The sequence below is a fragment of the Seriola dumerili genome, unplaced genomic scaffold, assembly GCF_002260705.1.
Source record: "Seriola dumerili isolate Sdu_G_001 unplaced genomic scaffold, Sdu_1.0 BDQW01000044.1, whole genome shotgun sequence".
NCBI classification, from domain to species: domain Eukaryota; kingdom Metazoa; phylum Chordata; class Actinopteri; order Carangiformes; family Carangidae; genus Seriola; species Seriola dumerili.
In genome coordinates this window covers 5577237-5597413 of record NW_019174299.1, presented here as the reverse complement: position 1 = coordinate 5597413, position 20177 = coordinate 5577237, and the positions used below count along the sequence as shown (strand labels likewise).

The following is a 20177-nucleotide window of genomic DNA, read 5'->3' as shown; positions in this document are numbered from 1 at the left end:
CAGATAATTGCCCTGTTTTCTCCATGAGTGGTGTGTGTGGGAGCTTGGTGAGGAAGCCAATGATACCTTCAAGTACCCCCGGGAATCACTTCTTTGACATGGAATTGTTGGGAACTTCAAGTGTTTTTGATTGATAATAATGACAGAAATTCTGTATAAGTGTTCACACCCTGTAATGAAGTAAAAGAAGCAACACCACACTGTAAAAATAATTCTTTACAAGTAACAGTCCTGCTCTCAAAATATGCCGTATAAAAGTGCAATGGCAAAAGTATGTAAAACTACTCAAGGCCCCTATGAGTGTTATACAATTAATTATTATTGGTAATGTAATAAAGTAGCATTTTACTGATGAAGTTGGTCAAGATTGAGTCAATTTTAACTATTTCATATGCTATTACATACTGTTAATCTAGAACAATGCATCATATTTTATGAGGTCCTTAAATGGTTTGTATACAAACATTTAATTTGCAAAGAAAGTTGAAACTAGCTGTAACTGTAGAAGTAAAAACTACAATATTTATCTCTGAACTGTTTTGGAATAGAAGTAGCCTATATAAAGTAGCATGGAATGGAAATACTTAATACTATAAGTATGTCAGATTTGTGTTAAGAGTAAATGTACTTAGTTAAATTTCATCACACTCATCATTGTTTGTTTGTTTGTTTGTTTGTTTGATAGATCAAGCAGTGCAGAGCTGCTGTATGTCTCAGTGACACAATGGAGTGGAGAAAACGTGTGAGCGTGTGTAATTTGTGTTTAATTTTAAAGCTGTAGTGACAGTGAGTCAGCTATAAAAACAAAAATAAGAATTATTGAAAATATTCAGTTATCACTTTTTCCTGATAACACGAATAGATAATGAAATTTTCCACATGTTGATATTTGTTCTAAGCACAGCGACATTTCATTCTGATTCTACCATAAAAACCGGACGAAAATCAGACTTTCCCGTTGTCTTGTTTAAATTATTTGTCCCGGTGCTCGTGTGCTGTTCAGAAGGATTTTTTTTCCGTCAGCCCTTGAAGGCAGCAATAGAGCATGGTGTGGAATGAACCAATCAGAGGCGAGAAAACATCAGCCAAGCCTATCGGCAGATGAACGATGGAGACAAAACTCCCAGGAAGCCTCTTTCTCCGGCACCACCGGTCTCCACAGGCGGCGAGAGTGGAGCAGCACCGCTGAGCAAACACCCACACCAGGACACGACGTACTTCTACAACTGCCAGAGGAAGATAAAAAACATTCAAAAAGCAAGGTAAATTAATTACTGCTCTTAAATGAAGACTTTTTTTTTGTTTCCTTCCTCTAACTCTTTCTCTCTCTCTGTCTGTGTCTCTGACAAAAGATCAGAAGATTAAACAAGTTGAACTGCTCGGTCCAGCACAACCCGTATTAAAATGTACTCTTCCTTCATCATTGTTCTGTGGAAGTTTGGTCACAGAAAGTATTCATTGATTGGAGATGTGGATATTTGCCGGACACGCACACACACGCACGCACAAAAAAGTGCATTGCTGTCTGACCGGTTTGTGAATGAATGAATCAGTTGGCAGAATCCTCCTTCTCGAGGATGTATGACTCAACCCTCTTGCAAAGTCAAGCAGGTTTTGTTGTATGAGTTATCAGGTCAAAATTGGTGAAGTTAAAAGTGAACTTGAATCTTTGACCTTTTTATGTTTTGTTTGTTTGTTTGTTTTTTTGTTTTTTGACCTTGATGAAGTGTGCCCTTGTGCTGATTTAAATCTGTATCTGACATTGCCTCCTCTCCAGCCATCCATCATCAACCGTGTGTCATCTGGACTGGTGTTATTGTTGTTGTGGAGCAGAGATACTTAATTCCTCTGGCAGGTCAGCTGCACAGAGAAAGTGGATGATGTATGGAACAGGGATGAGCTCTGGATAAACCACGTTTGCCTTGTCTGGAACCAGTGCTGTGGAGACTCAGGGACAATGATCAATAGTGAGAAAGGTCCATGAAAATCTATTAATCTATTTAAGAAATGGCTGCCAGGACCGCAGTGTAGAGAGGGGAGACCGGTTAGAGCCGACATCAGGGCTTTCAGCTTAATGAGACACATGGAAGAAACAGAGCAGGTCCTCCATCCCTGCAAGGTTATACAATGAGCTTTGAGAGGTGGTAATTAGGGGACTCTTGTGTGTTATAGCCTCAATAAGCCACATTTCTCAATTCTGGTGTCCATTAGATTTGAGGTAGAAGCAGTAACATTTGCTTCTAAGCACTAGGAGTTTAACAAATGTTTACCAAAATACTGTTTCATAATCCGGTCCTCCAGTCAAACTGCTGGTCGGTGTAACAGTGAGTGACGTATTAAACGATCCATGTTTTCATCTCTAAAAAGTAAGAATAGTGAAAAATGCCCGTCACAGTTTGTGAAAACGCAGATGTCCTCAGACTTCTTGTTTTATCAAACCAACAGTCCTAAACCTAAAGGAGACAGGAGGCAAAGAAAAGCAACAAATCCTCACTAATGAAAAGCTGGAGCTAGCTCAGATTGCCATTTTTGGCTTGAAAAATTATTGAAGCAATTAATCAATAATCAGAGTAGTTGTTATTTAGTTTTATTGACTGATATTTTTAACTCTAAACAGGATGTTTAAATTTAATTTGCCAAATTTAATGTACTTTTTTTTTTTTTTTAACCCTAACCCTTTTTTTCCAATTTGCTGAGGTTAAAGATCTGACGATGGATGATCTAATGTCTGTACTTACTGTGTATGGATTGTAGTCAGTGAAACTGGAGATAGGTAAAACAGATAAAAATGTTATACTGTTATTGCCCTAAGTTTAATCTTCTATTTTCGTAAAAGCCATGTTTGTTCAAGAAGTACATTATATTCTTGTTGATCAGACTATAAGCCTCTAGATTTCAGTATGGAGTTTAACGTGCAAGTGTTGTAATTCCAAATTACGATGCAAGTGTTTATCCTGTTTTCCTGATCTGGGTTCAGTCATTGAACAAAAATGATTCCATGTTGTGTGTTATGTGTCTCCTCTGTACAGTAACAAGACAAAATAGCTGTAAAGATTGTTATCATGTTTATTATGAAGTGACTGAAAATCACAGCTGATGCTGTGAGTTTAAAACCAGGATGTCCTGTTGTGAGCTGCGTGTCTGACATCTGGCCAAAGAATAAAGGTCATAGCTCCGCCCTGCTGCCATAAACTTTATAGATGCTATTACAGGTTATTGAATTTCTTATTTTACATCTGTCACGTTCCACCACTTAAGTAATGCACCAAAAAAATCAATTTCTTATCACTTCATGTGTCTCGGCTGCTTTCCAGCTCTGCTAATAATGAGTCACATCAGATCAAACTGATGTTACTCCTCAGAGTCCAGTTCTGCACACGCTCCCGTTGCTCCTTTAGAATCTGATTGTCTGAAGGCCAAATAAGTGGCCATTACCTCATTACCGTGCAGGTCAAACAAACCGAGGCTGATTGTGTTGGATTTAGCTTCACTGGCTTCACAGTCTGTGTCTCGCTTGGGTTCAGCGTGAGAGAAACAGAACGACAGAAGTCTGTAATCTGGTTTTCCAGCAGTCTCACTTAATTCTGTGCAGTTAAATTACATAATGGCACACAGTTTTTTTTTTTTTTTTTTTTTTGTTTAAAAAAAAAAAAAAATGTAATTCATTGAAAATACAAATTACAGAGCTGTCTTTCAATCACATAGTGACTAGACCACTTCCTGACAGTTCTGACAGCAGACGTGTTGTTGTTTCTACAGTCATCAGGAGAATCCTCTATGAATCCAGAAAGCATGTCTCCGTCCATCATGTCTGCTTTTCTGTATTCATCCATCCACACACTCACTGCTCATCTGATCATCTCCCCATTCATCTCTATCTCTCTCTGTCTCCCCTGCCCTTTTTAGGTCGGTCTAGACTAAAGCAGTCATGTCAGCCAAAGCTATCTCCGAGCAGACAGGGAAGGAGTTCCTGTACAAGCACATCTGCACGTCGGCGGCTGTCCAGAACAGATTCCGCTATGCCAACGTGACAGCTGAGACTGACTTTGACCGACTGGTGCAAGAGCACCCATGGCTGCTCACAGAGGTAAGACCAAAGACCAGTGCTGAGAACCAGCTATGATGAAAGTGCACATTTATGACTAAGAAAAAAGATATTTATTTATTTTGCCTGCATGAACAGTTTGTTGCGTCACAGATTTATAGCCCATAAATGTCTAAAGCACAGTCTCCTCTTATAGAGACAATTATTTAGGCTGGCGGTGAAGTGGTCTCTTGGCGCTTGTTATCTGACGTCACTGACAGCAAAGTGATCCGGCAGCTCTAATTTAGAAGAGAGCAAAAGACCCTGAGGAAGACCCTGTAGTGGTCGAAACCAGTCAGCCTTTTATTCCCTTTTTGTGTGATTTACTCTGATATTCCCTAACATAATAAAGGCATTTTAATTATATCCATGGCTCTGAGCGAGTGGGCCTGAAGTAAGCCCAGCAGCTTCCTTGTGTAGAGAAATTCTCATTTGCCCTCTCCACAGGGAGGTCAGAGTTCAGCAGAGGTAGGAGTTTTTGGTCTCCACCTTGCCCTGCTCTAACTGGTCTTCACAGCGAAATAGTAGCAGATAGACAGGCTGTAATAGAAGTTAATTGAATCACTCTATGACTCATCTTGTGTCTCCCTCATGGCTGAAGGTTTTTATCTGGAAGGTACGAGGAGGATGCGGAGGACAGATACACGCAGAGATGTGCTGCCATAGCATTGATTAGGAAATTGCATTAACTTTCACCCTCGGCCCTCTGTTCCTTTGCTGACTGGCGAGCTCCCAGATACTAATGGCTGCACTGTCATAAGTCATTCCCTTTTATCTGTCTTGCAAGTGAGAGGGGGAGCGGGCTTCGACGGTGGGGGCTGGATGTAATTTTGCTTTCGTGCCATCAGGGAATGATCTGTATGAGAGCTTCCTACTTAAATCATTTGCAGCTCAGTTTTCAGGTGATGAATATTATTTGACATCCTGGGGTTAGTTGAAGAACCCAGATATCTGAGTGATAGCATGACTAAAATAAGCAAATATCTGCAGTCGCGTGCAGTGAGTTAAGATGAGAAGAATGGCCTATCATCACTGCATAAAAGCTTTATTTGCAATTTTTCAAATGCAGTTCATGGAGCACATCTTTATGCTGGATTCTTGATTAGTGACCAACTTTAGACATTTGGCTTAATCTGAAACAGAATTAATTTCAGTTGAATCTAGGGCTGCTACTAACCATACTTTTAATTATCAATTAATCTGCCAGATGTCTTCATGATTAATTGATGAATTAGCTGCTGTATAAATTGTCAGAAATAATGGAGAATGGCCATCACAATTTACTTGAGCTTCAAATAGTTTTTTTTGTCAGAACAAGAGACCAAAACCCCAAAACGTTCAATTCACTATAACGGAAAACCTTTTTTTTTTTTTTTTTTTTTTTTTCTTAAAGCTGTTGCTTTTACATTTGTCGATCGACTAATGGATTTATTAACTAACCTTTTCAACTGTAGCTGAATCTAAAGACGGCTAATGAAGAGCAACAGAGAGTCATTAACAGATATACAAACAGTGTGACATTTTCAACAGTCATGTAAATAAATATTCTGTCATGATGTGAATGCTTGAGAAATCAAGTCATCTATAAAAACATGTTGAGCTTTATATTTTTCCTGATTTGATCTCTTTTTAAAATGTGTAATTCAGTGAGATTGCAGGAAATCATAAATGATGTGAATAAAATAAGGTATAAAAATGACTGCAGCCATTCTGCTGAGCTGAGTTGTCAAATATCAGTTTGATGTCTTTCAGTTGAAGCTAAGTGGAGATGCCTGTCGGTCCTGTTTTACAGACAGTGTCTTTTTTTGTTTTGTTTTTTTTTGTCCTCCAGAGGCTGGTGGTGAAGCCAGACCAGCTGATCAAGAGGCGAGGGAAGCTGGGCTTGGTCGGCGTCAACCTGGACCTGAATGGCGTCAAAGAGTGGCTGAAGTCCCGCCTAATGAAAGAGACAGTGGTACGTCATCCACCTTCTCCCTCTCTGCTGTTTCTTAGCCAATTACCTCCACCCGCCCCTCTATCTTCGGGGGTGCACTTTGCTGAGCACTCCTACGATCAATATCATCCCAGTGCATTATTCAGACCCTCCTCCTGTTGCCCTTTCCTTCACCCTTCCGTTTTCTGTTTTGCACTGGCGCATTTGGCTTCTGTATATATTTTTGCCTGATGCCCAGGTTGCTGAGGGGTTGAGTGTTAGTCTGCTGGTTGTAAATCAGTCCAGTCAGCTGAGGCGAGTGCGGCTAGTGAATAAACAGTCGGTCCATTTATCCAGTCAGCATAGGCACAGCACAAAAAGATCCATCACTGTGCCACAGAGACGCCTCTTTGCCTCATAAACCAAGAAGCAAGTCATGGGGAGACGCAGACGGTTCATAAAGTACTGAAGAAGAGTGTCTGCATGTGTGTGTTGGTGTGTTGCAGCACTGAGGTTGTGTGGATGTATCTCTTCACGGATGAGATGAAACTGTCAGCTGCTGCTGGTGGCAGTAAATAAGAATAAATGAAGCCACAGCGGTATTGTAGACACAGTGCAGTGTTTCAGCTTGTTGGATTATGTTATGTTCATTGTCCTCCTGAGACTAAAAGTAATTTAGTAGAGTTAAAGTTGAAGGATGAATTATAACAACATTTATCAGCTTCCCAAAACTTAACTTTGTCCAGTACTTTGTATTATTAACGACTATTATGTTTATTTCCATCAGTCTCAGTTGTAATTTGCGTATAATGCTAACACGCTAAACTAAGATGATAAACACTGTAAACATTAAACCTGCTGAACATCAGCATGTTAGCTTTGTCATGTAAGTATGTTAACATTAGCATTTAGCTCAAAGCACCTCTGGGCCGAAGTGCAGCCTCAATGCGCAGCTAGACTCTTATTACCTCTGTTTTCCTAAAATTGTAAAAGGTGCATTAAATTAGAATAAATCTGTAACCTAATACAACAGTCTTGTTTGGTCTTCTTATAGGCAAGAAAGCTTCATTTCTTCATGTTCATTTCTAGGATGTTGCCACTTACATATAAGCGTCTTCTTTTGACTGCTAATTACTTCCAGGTTACTGTTTTTTTTTTTTTTTTAGAAACTAGCTAGCAAGAAGTCATCAGGGTAGCAGTGTGAAGAGGAACAAGACACTCCAAGACTTGTGAATCATTTTATTTTATAGCAGCATTTTTACACTTGTACACTTCAAAATATCATGCCACTTATTTTCTTCCCTGTGTTGCTCAGTTCTCTTCTTTGCTGCTCTTGGCCACATTGCTTCACTTTATTACCACTAGTGGTTAAGCCGAATCATTCGCTATACAAATTGTATTAACAACATGAATGCCTTCCTCTTTCTTCTTCTGAGAACCAGTCACAGAGGTGTTATTTATCTGAATCAGCCTGAGCCCCTTGTGTCCTTTTCAATCAGATAGGCTTTCTGTTTTTTTCCACCCATCATCGTCATCCTTTTTATTTTCGCTCTTCAAAATGGCAACTCCCTCTCTCCCATTTCATGATTTTTTTTTTTTTTTCTGTTCTCTCTGGCTGACTGCTCTCAGCCAGTCCCTGGTTACTTTTTGCCTGCTGGCCTTTAACAGAGGAGCAGTGACAGCTTCACCAAATGAGCCGTGGCTGTGTTAGTGAGGCTTTGCCTAGACTAATACATGATGACATTTTCTTTTTCATTCTTCCCAACCTGTCTCTTTTTTTCCTCTGAAATTTCTATTCACTTGTGCCATGTGGTGGTCCTCTGTGTTTTAACAGTCCAGGAATTATGTCTGAAAATTAGGGATTAATGTGTTGATGTGGAAACATCCACAATCTGCAGACCAGAGAGCAACTGCAGTGTATTTTTTCCCAGTGGGAGTTTGTTCTGTTTATTCTAATGTTCTTTTTCTCTTAACAGTATCTTGTATCCCTTTTCATTAAGAAAATTATTTTGTTGATGATCCTCAGGTGGGAAAAGCCAAGGGCATTCTCAAGAACTTCCTCATCGAGCCATTTGTCCCCCACAAGCAGGTAAACCACTCATTACACAACCCTCAGTTTTTAAATGCCTTATTTATACATCATCATTACTACTAATAGATACTAGTGGTAGAGGACATTTATTAATTGACATCTTTGTCAATTCAATGGTTCAGGAGGAGGAGTTCTACGTGTGCATCTACGCCACCCGGGAGGGAGACTACGTGCTGTTTCACCATGAGGGAGGGGTGGACGTAGGAGACGTGGATGCCAAGGCAAAGAAGCTGCTAATTGCGGTGGATGAAAAGATCAGCGAAGAATCTGTGAAGAAAGAGCTGCTGACTCACGCACCAAATGACAAGAAAGCGTAAGTTGGATAGTAATTAGAGTGCGTGTGCAGAACTTCAGCTTTCTGTCAATGATGCACCACAGTGAAATACAGGAAGTGAACATGATATTTGTGGTTAAAGATGTAGTTCAATACAGTAGCTTGAAGTTTATGGTGTTCACTTTTAACAAGGACTGTGTCAGAGATGAGTTGAACTGGGAACTTCATCATAATGTTTCCAACTGAAATTTAATTTTATAAGCTTAATATATTATAGAATTAGCTTATTATATTGGATTTTATTAACCTAGACAAATGTTTCTGTTTTTGTGCTTTATAGTTTTCTGTCGAAGAACATTGATGCTCATTAAGAAATCGGCATATATTCAGTCTCATACCCCCAAGATTACAAGTTCATTTCAAAATTTAGATGACTGATTTTCATGACAATTAAAAGGTATTTTAACTTGAAGCAGTAACTTGGTACCAGCTAAACAATGTGTGTTTTAAAAATGAAAAGCAAAATGTCTGGATGTGCTACAGCCTGTGGACTTTTTTTTTTTTAAAGCTAAAAAGGAAACAGAAATGTAAACTAAATGTGATTTGCTTTCCCGTTCACAACATAGTGAAGTAGCTCATCACCAAACTACTAAAAAGTGCATTTTCCATTACTTAGTTTAACTCTTGACCAGTGGTGGAAAACAAAAGAGTCACTTAATTGACGTAAGAGACAGCACTTTTATATTGGCAGTAAAGATGGGGGGAGCAGGAGGAGATGGAGGGTTTCCATTAGACAAATGACAAACTCCCTCCTCCGCTTCACCTCTCTTTGATCAGCCTCCACCCGCAGCCGTTCTTACACCACAGCCACATTCAGAGCACGTCTGTTTATTTTGATGGGTACGGTGCACTGGCTCACCCCCTCCACCCCCTCCACCCCCTCCTATCCATCTCTCCAGCAGTGCTCTTATGACGGCACATTCTGGCCGGACTCACTGTCTTGGCTGACATTGAAGAAGCCGCCCCAGGAATCACTCTGCCAACAGCAGCTCACCTCCTCACCCCACACACACACGCACACGCACACGCACACGCACACGCACACACACACACCCTTCACACTCTGAATCGAAAACAAGAGCAGCACTTGGCTGTTTGTCTGCCCTCCCATCAGAATCGGACATGTTGGGAAGCTGAGTCACTCTGGGTCTGGGTCACAGTTTTCTCGCAGGGCCCAGTCAGAGCCCTGACAGTATGCTGATGTTGTTACACAAGGCTCTCAACTGCCAGAACAATTGACAAGCAGGAAAGGAGAGCAAAATACTGGCTTACTCCTCCTCCTCCTCCTCCTCCTCCTCCTCCTCCTCGTTTTCCAGTAACCCCACCCCCCACCCCACCCCCTTCACTGCTCTGTTTTGACATGTGAAGGAGGAAGTAAATTAGATTTTTCCTAGACTTACAGCAACGTCTCTGCAGTTAATTTACAGGTACACTGTTTCCTGTCCAGCTCAGCCTTAACAATCCTTCAGTGATATTGCCTGTTGTTTGTCATGGTTTGACTTATATGGAAAATATAATGGCCATGCTGTTAGGCAAGTTTATTTATATACTACCATTCAGACACAAGGCAATTCAACGTTCTTTACAGAGTCATGGAAATACATTAAAAATAGGACATTAAGATGACATTAAAATAGCATTAAAAAAACAAATATTTGAATAAATAAATTAAAAAAAAAAAAATGTGGTGAACAGAGGTGCTGTAGTGATAAAATACATTGACAACAAGCAAATGCACAAGATTAAAAAGATGTTGTGTATGTGAACAGCTGCCCATTCAGCTATGGCATAGCCCATTTACAAAACAGCACGTATGACATGTTCTGTCATGTATGTTGATAGACATCTGATATCACTAAATACACATGACTTAAACTTTGCTGATATTTCATGGGAAATTTAAATATAAATATATATTTCATATATATATTTATACAAAATGATTAACTCTAAACACCACTCTTAGTCTTAAAAGTTTATAACTACTTCTGGATAACATGAAAACAAGAATTCTCCACGCCACCTGTGTGTCCCTTTCAGGAACTGCTCTTAAGATTTTTTTTCTGCCCCCCCCCCCCCACCCCCCCCCCCCCCCCCCCCCCCCCCCCCCCCCCCCCCCCCCCCCCCCCCCCCCCCCCCAAGTAGCGAAATGAAATTTCTGCCCCTGCAGACATCCTCGGTATAAACTGGTGCTGCAGCAGCAGATCCTAAAATTGAAGTGTCATCTCTCTGCAGGGTCCTGGCCAGCTTCATTGTTGGACTCTTTAACCTGTATGAAGACCTGTTCTTCACATACCTGGAGATCAACCCATTGGGTAAGGAGTTTTTTTTTTGTTTGTTTGTTTGTTTGTTTTTTTTAATTAAAATCCCCAATAACATGACAAGCTATGTCTTAACAAGCAATCGTGACGGCACTTACACTTCATCCCAACACAGACTCATAAATATGTTATCAGATTATGAAATAAGAAAGAGAACATCAAAAGGAAATTGGGGAGGAAAACATCAATAAAACATCATCTTGAAACCAGGAGGAAGAAGTTGATTCTGCCACATTTTTAACACTGAAGGAGGAAATAGGTGAATAATTCATGCACTTGCTGTTTGATGAAGGCAGCGTGTGTTTATAATGGAGTAATTGGGCACCAGTTTATGCCCCCTGGCAGCTGTTGCTGTGGATGTGATTGGGGCTGCTGAGACTGGCTCTCGCTGCTTTGATGTCATACCACCTCCTCTCCATCTTTTCTTCCCTTCCACCTCCTAAGGATCCAGCAGGAAGGTTGTGGGTCACCTGGACCTGATCACCATCCTCTCCAATTTTCTCTTGATCTATTTAAAGCTTAGTGCTCTGTGCTAACACAGTGAATCTCAGTAGGTGGCTGTTTTGTAAATCTTGTTCGAGTATAGATCCTAACATGTTTGTTTCCCCTCCTCAGTGGTCACAAAAAATGGAGTTTACGTGCTGGACATGGCAGCCAAGATTGATGCCACGGCTGACTACATCTGCAAGGCCAAGTGGGGTGACGTGGAGTTCCCTCCACCATTCGGCAGGGAGGCCTATCCTGAGGTGAGGGAGGAGGAGCCCTGCATCAGATTTCAGTCTGTCAGCAGTAAAGAGCTGGTGTTGTTGTCCAGTGAGGGGGGGGGGAACGCTTATAGAGTGGAATGTAAAATTGGCAAATTACCAATTTCAGAGGTAACTTAAGAATGTTTTTCTCCTTTTTTAAAATCAGATTCTCATTAAATGTACAGTAGAAAATGTCTGTTGCAGCTCGTACTGTCCTCACTGTGGACATGATTAGGCTGTTAGTTAGCCTTTATGACTCATTGTGGAGAGGTCGCCTGAGCAGACACCCGTGCATAATATCATCTCGTATAACGAAGCAATTGTGTGCCTATGTATTTATTTAGAAATGGCTCAATGTGCACATGTTATCTTCCTTTTTTCTATTTTTGGCTGATGTGTGTAGAGGCTTGTTTGAGACTTGTTTGTGTACCAGACGGGCTGGTCTAATTGGGCTGCTGTGAGTCCAGAGTGGAGAGGGGTGGGGGGGTGGGGGCTGTGGTTGTCTTTTTGATTGGGACATTTTTTACACTCAGCCACCAGCTGTGACTCTGACTGTCACAAACAACCACGGATGCACATCACATCCACCACCAAGCTTAATATTTATTTAATATTTCCAGTGCCTCTTTAACATCAGTGCGAGCACATGTAGCCAAGTGAAGTGGTGCTTGTGAAGGTCCTGCTCTGATTAAGGCTGCAGTCACACACCCACTCCACCCCATCCACCCCCCAGCCATGCCTCACCTCTGCAGCATTCATATAACCATCCTCTCACTGACCTTTCCTTTGACTTTTGCAGGAGGCCTACATTGCCGACCTGGACGCCAAGAGTGGTGCCAGCCTTAAACTCACCCTGCTCAACCCCCGAGGCAGGATCTGGACCATGGTGGCAGGAGGAGGTGCCTCAGTGGTGTACAGGTACCCAGCCTCAGTGCACAGAACAAGACCACACTCCATAAATCAAATCCTGAATAAATAAAACCCCAGTAGCCATGTATGAAATAATTCAATTGGATGTTTTTCTTTGTTACTTAAATTGTCCCCAGACTTTATCCTCATTATATTGATTACACTACGCATAATTGGGTTTAGCATTAGTGGAGTATGCCAGCGACGTAGCAGCGAGACTGATGGTGCAGCGGCTCAGACTCTGCTCGTTCAGCTTCCTGCTAAATTGGATTCTTGGATGCGAGAGTCTGGAGAAATGGGCTCCGCCGTCTGTCGGGGTTGTAAAGCGTGACATGCGGACACGTCAGCCACAACTAATTATTCCCTCTGTGCACTGTTAAGTTGTTGCTGTCTGTTTACGGTGCGGTGTTAATTCATTAATATACGGAAAGAGTGCATTCTGGAGCTTAGTGCTCAGGTTCTATCTCATTTCTCTTGAAGTTGTGTTTATTGTTGGAGGTGTAGAGACTGTCCCAACAAAGGAGATAGACGGATATCTGTTGTTGCTATAGCTTTTTCCCCAGTGTGTGTGTGTGTGTGTGTGTGTGTTTGTGTGTTAACCTCTGTAAACTTCCTCTCAGTGACACAATCTGTGACCTGGGCGGCGTCAACGAGCTGGCCAATTACGGGGAGTATTCAGGAGCGCCGAGCGAACAGCAGACCTATGACTATGCCAAAACCATCTTGTCGCTGATGACCAGAGAGAAGCACCTCGATGGTAGGAAAACTGATGTGTCAAAACTTTCTGTGTGGACTGAGAGTAGACATCCCCTCCCCCCTAAAATAATGTATCAATAATTTTACAGGAAAGGTTTTGATCATCGGCGGAAGCATCGCAAACTTCACAAATGTTGCAGCAACATTTAAGGTACAGTATAATATGCTTTTTGTTTATTTTTGTAGCCTTATACTATTCACTCTATATCAAGTTATTTACTGAGTATATTCTTGTCTTTACTAGGGGATTGTCAGAGCCATCAGAGACTATCAGGTGCCACTAAAGGAGCATGAGGTCACCATTTTTGTCCGCCGTGGAGGCCCCAACTACCAGGAGGGTCTCAGAGTGATGGGAGAAGTTGGTGTGTTTATAGATTCTTACTTTACACTGATTTATACTTTAATTTCTTAATCTTACACTTTCAGTGTCTTGAGTATGTTTTTTCTTTTTTTTTTTTTTTTTTTAAATCTGGAAGCACCTGCAGGTTTTCACACACCACACTTAATTTTGTTGAACCTGCTCTCCTCAGGCAAGACCACTGGGATCCCCATCCATGTCTTTGGCACAGAAACTCACATGACAGCCATTGTCGGCATGGCACTGGGCCACCGGCCAATCCCCAACCAGCCTCCTGTTGCCGCCCACACTGCCAACTTCCTGCTCAACTCCAGCGGCAGCACATCGGTATGACACATACTGGCTCCACGGAGACAAATAGGCTGTCGTGATGTCTTGTCGGCTCACTGTGCAGGGAATTCAGGACCGTCCAATCCACCAATAGTGCGGTGCAGTTTAGCGGCAGAGTGAGCAGGAGACTTACAAGCCACAGTCTCTGTTTCAGTCTTTGCTTGTCTTGTCCTTTTAGTGAACCAGATTATCAGAAAGCCCAACGGCTCTTTTGTGTAAGAGCATTGCAGGGCTTTGTTGACTGCTCGCACTCAAATAGTCGTGAGACACAGTCACCCACTGTGGCTGCCTCCAGGCATCCATTAAGAATGTGCAGACTTTCAACTAAGAGTGTGTGTGTGAGCGTGTGTCTCAACATGTGCACACACATGCGTGCCCATTTACTTCAAATGAAGAGGTAGATATATTTAGAGTGTTTCAGTTTTACAAAATAAAAGTCATTGTTTTTTGTATTTCTTTTTCATTTTTTTTCTTTCCAGACTCCAGCATCCAGCAGGACTGGTTCTTTCTCTGAAAACAGAGCCAGAGTTGAGGGCTCACCAGCCAAGAAGGTCAAATGTGGAGCTCCTATTGGTTAGAAAACACACACACACACACACACACACACACACACACACACCACTGCACTGCACTGCACTGGGAAATCTTTGTAATGTATTCTGAGGCTTGGATGTTTTCATACTTGGTTCCTTTGCTGGGCAGCATAATAGGTAGAGGCCTTGTGATCACGCTTGGTCAAATCTAGGTGTTATAGCTCCCTCTCTGGACAGCAGGAGGACTCTGCAATCCAAACTTAATTAAACTGAAATTAACAGTGTTTCTATATACAACTCCACACATACACATCTACTCTCATATATCTTAAAAATCAACATGTTTTACTATTTTTGTTGTTTTATTATAATTATAATATAATTTGTTCATTTTCGATCTCTGGAAAAAGTCACCTTGTCTTCAGTTTCTATCTGTAACAACTTTTCTTTCCCTGTAGCCAAGGCAACTTCCCTCTTCAGCAAACACACCAAGTCCATAGTGTGGGGTATGCAGACTCGGGCTGTACAGGGGATGCTGGACTTTGACTATGTCTGCTCCAGAGAGGAGCCGTCTGTCGCAGCTATGGTCTACCCGTTCACGTAAGTTCACGTTTCTTAACTCTTTTGTGTGGCGTCAGTGTAATGGCTCTTTATTGCACATTTAATTATACTTTCCACACGGCTGCCTTCCAGTGGAGACCATAAACAGAAGTTCTACTGGGGCCATAAAGAGATCCTCATCCCTGTGTATAAGAACATGGGTGACGCCATGAAGAAGCACCCAGACGTGGACGTGCTAATCAACTTTGCCTCTCTGCGTTCGGCCTTTGATAGCACCATGGAGACCATGCAGTACCCACAGGTAAACGCCCTTCTCTACCATTGGGAGGTAATACAATTTAAGTAAGGTTCTAAAGTCAACCCTTTCTGTTCCATTGCTTTCAGATTCACACCATTGCCATCATCGCTGAGGGCATCCCTGAAGCCCATACCAGGAAGATCATCAAGGCAGCAGATGAGAAGGGAGTGACAATCATTGGACCAGCAACTGTTAGTTTTGCTTCACTTTTCACAAGATGGCTCAAGATTTCCCTTTGTGTTTTCTCCTCTCACCTTTTTTTTTTTTTTTTTTTTTCTTTCCCCAGGTTGGGGGAATCAAGCCGGGCTGTTTCAAAATAGGGAACACAGGAGGCATGCTGGATAACATCCTCGCCTCCAAGCTCTATCGTCCAGGCAGCGTGGCCTATGTGTCCCGCTCAGGCGGCATGTCCAACGAACTCAACAACATCATCTCCCGTACCACTGACGGTGTTTTTGAAGGTGTGGCCATCGGAGGCGACAGGTACGTAAATGCCTTTTATCTCCAGGATGTGAGTCTGTGTGTTTTTGAATTGGTGTATAATTCTGGTCTCCTCTGCTCTGCAGATACCCGGGCTCTGTGTTTACTGACCATGTGCTGCGCTACCAAGACACTCCTGGAGTAAAAATGATTGTTGTACTGGGAGAGGTGAGGAATAAATCTACACACACACACACGGCTGTCTGCAGCTTTAAACGGTTATCAATTTGCTACATCCAGTATCTTGTCTCTGCCGTCTGCAGATCGGAGGCACGGAGGAGTACAAGATCTGCCAGGCTATTAAACAGGGCAGGATCACAAAGCCAGTGGTGTGCTGGTGTATTGGCACCTGTGCCACCATGTTCTCCTCAGAGGTGAGAGGGCAGATGTAATGTCGGGTACATTTCGGGCACCATTAAGTACCTGCATAGTGAGAGATTTTAAGGAATGAATGACATTTCTGACCCATGTTGCACCCCCACCCCCACCCTCAGGTTCAGTTCGGCCATGCAGGAGCCTGTGCTAACCAGGCCTCTGAGACGGCAGTGGCTAAGAACAAGGCCCTGACAGAAGCCGGTGCCTTCGTCCCAAAGAGCTTTGATGAGCTGGGCGAGATAATCAAGTCAGTGCACAGTCACGTTCATTACTTCAGTTCATCATGCTAAGATAAAGATAAATGTTTGAGTTCTTTTCATCCTGCCCTTTTCTTCCATGCAGATCTGTTTATGACGACCTTGTTGCCAAAGGAGTCATCCAGCCAGCCGAAGAGGTGCCTCCTCCCACTGTGCCAATGGATTACTCCTGGGCACGAGTGAGTATGCGAAGGAAGTCACGTTTTTAACACCTGACCAAATCGTATCGTTTTAAATTGCAACAGATAGAAAACAATGAGTACATGAAGTTTTTCTTTTTCCTCCTTGCCTCTGTTTTTGCCCTGCAGGAGCTTGGTCTGATCCGTAAGCCAGCCTCTTTCATGACCAGCATCTGTGACGAGAGAGGTCAGGAGCTCATCTACGCAGGCATGCCCATCACCGAGGTCTTCAAGTCAGAAATAGGCCTGGGAGGAACTCTGGGGCTGCTCTGGTTCCAGAGGAGGTCAGCCTCTTATCCCAGCTGTTGTGAGAAACAAACTCTTGAAAAATCCTTGGAGTGCAAAATCACGATGTGTTGTTTCCCCCCACTTTGTTTTGCAGGTTGCCGAGGTATGCCTGCCAGTTCATTGAGATGTGCCTGATGGTGACTGCTGATCACGGCCCTGCTGTTTCTGGTGCCCACAACGCTATTGTGTGTGCCCGAGCTGGCAAAGATCTCATCTCCAGCCTCACCTCGGGCCTCCTCACCATTGTAAGACACTGTTGCCTGTGATGCATGTTCTCCATTTACCTGCCTGCAAAAATCAACAGTTTTTTCCTGGTCCTCTTTTCAGGGTGATCGCTTTGGAGGGGCTCTGGATGCTGCAGCAAAGCAGTTCAGCAAGGCATTTGACAGCGGTATGCTGCCTATGGAGTTTGTCAACAAGATGAAGAAGGATGGCAAGCTGATCATGGGCATTGGACACAGAGTCAAGTCGGTGAGTACCACAGCTCCCAGCATGGAAAGCAGCAGAATGATTTTTTTTTTACTTATTTACTTACTTTACTTTTTCATGAATCTTCAATTAAACAATACACTGCCAATATTGCTTTAAGGCCAGAATGACCAAGTAAAGGATGAGCACTGGAGATATAAATAAACTGTCACCTATAGAGAAATGTGGGGTTATTTCTCTACAAAATAAAACTGACGGAAGGAAAGAAGATTTTGAAGGAACTGGAATTCTCTGTTTCTGCAGATCAACAATCCAGACATGAGAGTCCAGATCTTGAAGGACTTTGTGAAGCAGCACTTCCCCTCCACCCAGCTTCTGGACTACGCTCTAGATGTAGAGAAGATCACCACATCCAAAGTAAGATTTGTTATTTCATCATCTCATCAATAAATAATCACAGACAATTTTTTTAATTGCATTATCCTCTTTTTTATTTTCTCCCCCTCTGTGTCTGTTTCATGGTGTTAGAAACCCAACTTGATCTTGAATGTGGACGGCTTCATTGGTGTTGCCTTTGTGGACTTGCTCAGGACCTGTGGTGGTTTTACAAGGTAAGACAGTGTCTACTGGTCATCTTCACAATGATTGATACAGTTAAACTTTTTATTATGAGTACAGCTCTCTTTTTAAATTCATCAACTCTCTTCCTTTGTGTCCATCACGCCACTGCAGGGATGAAGCTGATGAGTTTGTGGAAATCGGCGCTCTGAATGGCATCTTTGTCCTGGGACGCAGCATGGGATTCATTGGTGAGTCATCTCTCTGTGCAGACACACGCTATAGTAATGTATGCAAGCACCTTTTCTTTTTTTTTTTTTTTTACCTTGTATGTCAATCAATCCTTCCTGTCTCTGTCTCCTCAGGACACTACCTGGACCAGAAGAGGCTGAAGCAGGGTCTGTATCGCCACCCGTGGGATGACATCTCCTATGTGCTCCCTGAACACATGTCCATGTAACCAGAGGGTCTAAACCTACTGTCCCCCACACTGTGACCCATCACCTCGAAGCAGTGGCATAATATAGGGAAGATGTTACTACTAATATATAGCTGTAAATGGCAACTATTGAAAAAGAAGAATTTAATGTTTTTAATTTTGGAAACCTGTTAGTGCTGCATCTGTGTAAATAATAGTGAAGCCTGCTAAACTGTGAAGCTCCAGTCACACAGAGTCAGGGTCTGACTGTGTGTTAGGGAGAGTTAATGATGAATCAGGTGGGAGGTAGTGGATTATTCACCTGTCGACCACCACCACTATAACTCTGATGGCTACAACAGTGAAGTGCTGTTATTTACGCCCAGATATTACATTGTTGTATTAACCTAGCATGTGTGTCTATCCCGTCTCTCTGCAGCTCTCTTCATTGTGCCATTTCAAAATCACGAGCTTGCTACAAGGGGTGAACATGTTGTGCAGTCATGCCAATAATATGAGAACATACTGTAGATCAGAGCTTTATTTATGTATAGAAGTGTTCATGGTGAAAACTAAATGGTTATAGTTTTTGATTTTCTGTAATGTTTTTTGACAACAGTGAAACAGCAGTCTGCTTACTGTGGCGAACGGGACCACCTCATGAGTCATTCCTGGCAGGTGCTGCCATTTGCTGTCTGCAGGAAATGTTCTCTCTCAGCTGGTGCATAACGTGGGAGTATTTCCTACAAGGTTTTAAATGGAAGTTGAGAGTTCTTAATCATCAAGAGTGGAAAATAAATATGTAATTTCAATGTTTTTTTTCTTTCCCGAGCATTTTAAGTGGATTATGGTATTTTGCCTCAGATCCCAAAATGCAGTTCAGTTATAATCCCATCTTCTTATTCAGTTTTTGTTTTTTAAATACATGCACTAATCCATTACAATAAGCTTACTTGTTGTTAGAATATTTTTGTGACGGCCTAATATGGCAGTTAAATGGCATTATATATTTTTACATGATTAATATGTTAGTCTTCATAGATGTCTTCATATTCTTTTAATAATTGAGATTTTTCCATCATATTGTTTCATTTCTGTGTTAGAAGTTCAACACTGGACTTTGAATGACCTTTAAAATCCCGCTCTATTATCCACTGACTGTTTCTGTTTAACGAAAACATTTAATGTGACACAGACGATGTACAGGTCTCACCTTTTAGAGAATTTGACACTCCTTCCAGATCACTACCAATTTCATTAGACTTAGGTGCAGGACAGAACTCTCTTCTGTAATCCTCGCTGACATTCGATAATGTTAAACATTTTCCAAATGTTTATGTGGTCCAAAAGAAAGTATGTGGCAGCCATGACCAGTGTCATCTTCTCTGTAAATGTTGCAAAAATTGTAGAAAAATTCTGTGGACAAACCTCACCAGTGTTGTCACAATGTTTTTGTTTTTAACTGTTTCAGTGTGAACTGGATGTGCCTCTGTACTGATTTGTTGTATGTTGACAACTGTGTAATTGAGTACAATAAAATGTAATTGATGTAATGTAATAATGTGGTATGATTTCATTCTGGTCTTGCATGTGTGTGTGCAGTGTTGAATTTTGAAATATTTATACTTAACCTCTTTCTGGATACAATGTTGAATAGTTAATTTGGTAACTGAATGCATGTGCAGGGTTAAGGTGGCATTGAGCTACTTCCTACATATAAGGACTTTGAAATCTTTTATATTGATCTCCTTATCTGAACCTTTTGAGGTAAACAATTCTGCTTTTTTGCTTCATACATATTTTGTTAAAGTGTTAAATCTGGAACTGAACAGGACTATGCCTCATGACTTGTGATTCACAGGTGTAACTAATAACATTTTAATAAATTTTTTTTTACATGTAGGTGTGTCAGTGGCAGAATCATGCTATTGTGCACGTGTCTGAATGACATATTTTACA

General features: G+C 41.8%; 1 protein-coding gene across 2 annotated transcripts; it reads left to right on the top strand.

Moving 5' to 3' along the window:
* The first annotated feature begins 1153 nt into the window (after nucleotides 1-1153).
* acly (ATP citrate lyase) lies at nucleotides 1154-19920 on the top strand. 2 transcript variants are annotated; one of them, XM_022739393.1, is made up of 29 exons: nucleotides 1154-1262; nucleotides 1778-1855; nucleotides 3907-4087; nucleotides 5916-6038; nucleotides 8023-8085; nucleotides 8211-8401; nucleotides 10658-10737; nucleotides 11359-11489; nucleotides 12289-12407; nucleotides 13019-13155; nucleotides 13244-13305; nucleotides 13399-13516; nucleotides 13685-13839; nucleotides 14322-14415; nucleotides 14834-14975; nucleotides 15069-15237; nucleotides 15321-15425; nucleotides 15521-15717; nucleotides 15801-15882; nucleotides 15978-16088; nucleotides 16209-16336; nucleotides 16432-16525; nucleotides 16655-16809; nucleotides 16908-17058; nucleotides 17141-17284; nucleotides 17546-17659; nucleotides 17771-17853; nucleotides 17975-18051; nucleotides 18166-19920. In XM_022739393.1, the coding sequence occupies exons 3-29, from the start codon at nucleotides 3929-3931 to the stop codon at nucleotides 18258-18260; spliced, it is 3279 nt and encodes a 1092-aa protein (XP_022595114.1). In that variant the 5' UTR covers nucleotides 1154-1262; nucleotides 1778-1855; nucleotides 3907-3928; the 3' UTR covers nucleotides 18261-19920. The 2 variants fall into 2 exon arrangements, with proteins under 2 accessions (XP_022595114.1, XP_022595113.1); XM_022739392.1 differs by lacking the exon at nucleotides 1778-1855 and having other exon boundaries at nucleotides 18166-19919.
* Nucleotides 19921-20177: the final 257 nt, after the last annotated feature.

Coding starts and splice junctions, on each gene's coding strand:
- acly (XM_022739393.1), top strand. CDS start 3,929: ATGTCAGCCAAAGCTATCTCCGAGCAGACAGGGAAGGAGTTCCTGTAC. Junction 11,490..12,288: donor GCAGGGAGGCCTATCCTGAG/GTGAGGGAGGAG, acceptor TGACTTTTGCAG/GAGGCCTACATTGCCGACCT. Junction 17,854..17,974: donor ACCTGTGGTGGTTTTACAAG/GTAAGACAGTGT, acceptor ACGCCACTGCAG/GGATGAAGCTGATGAGTTTG.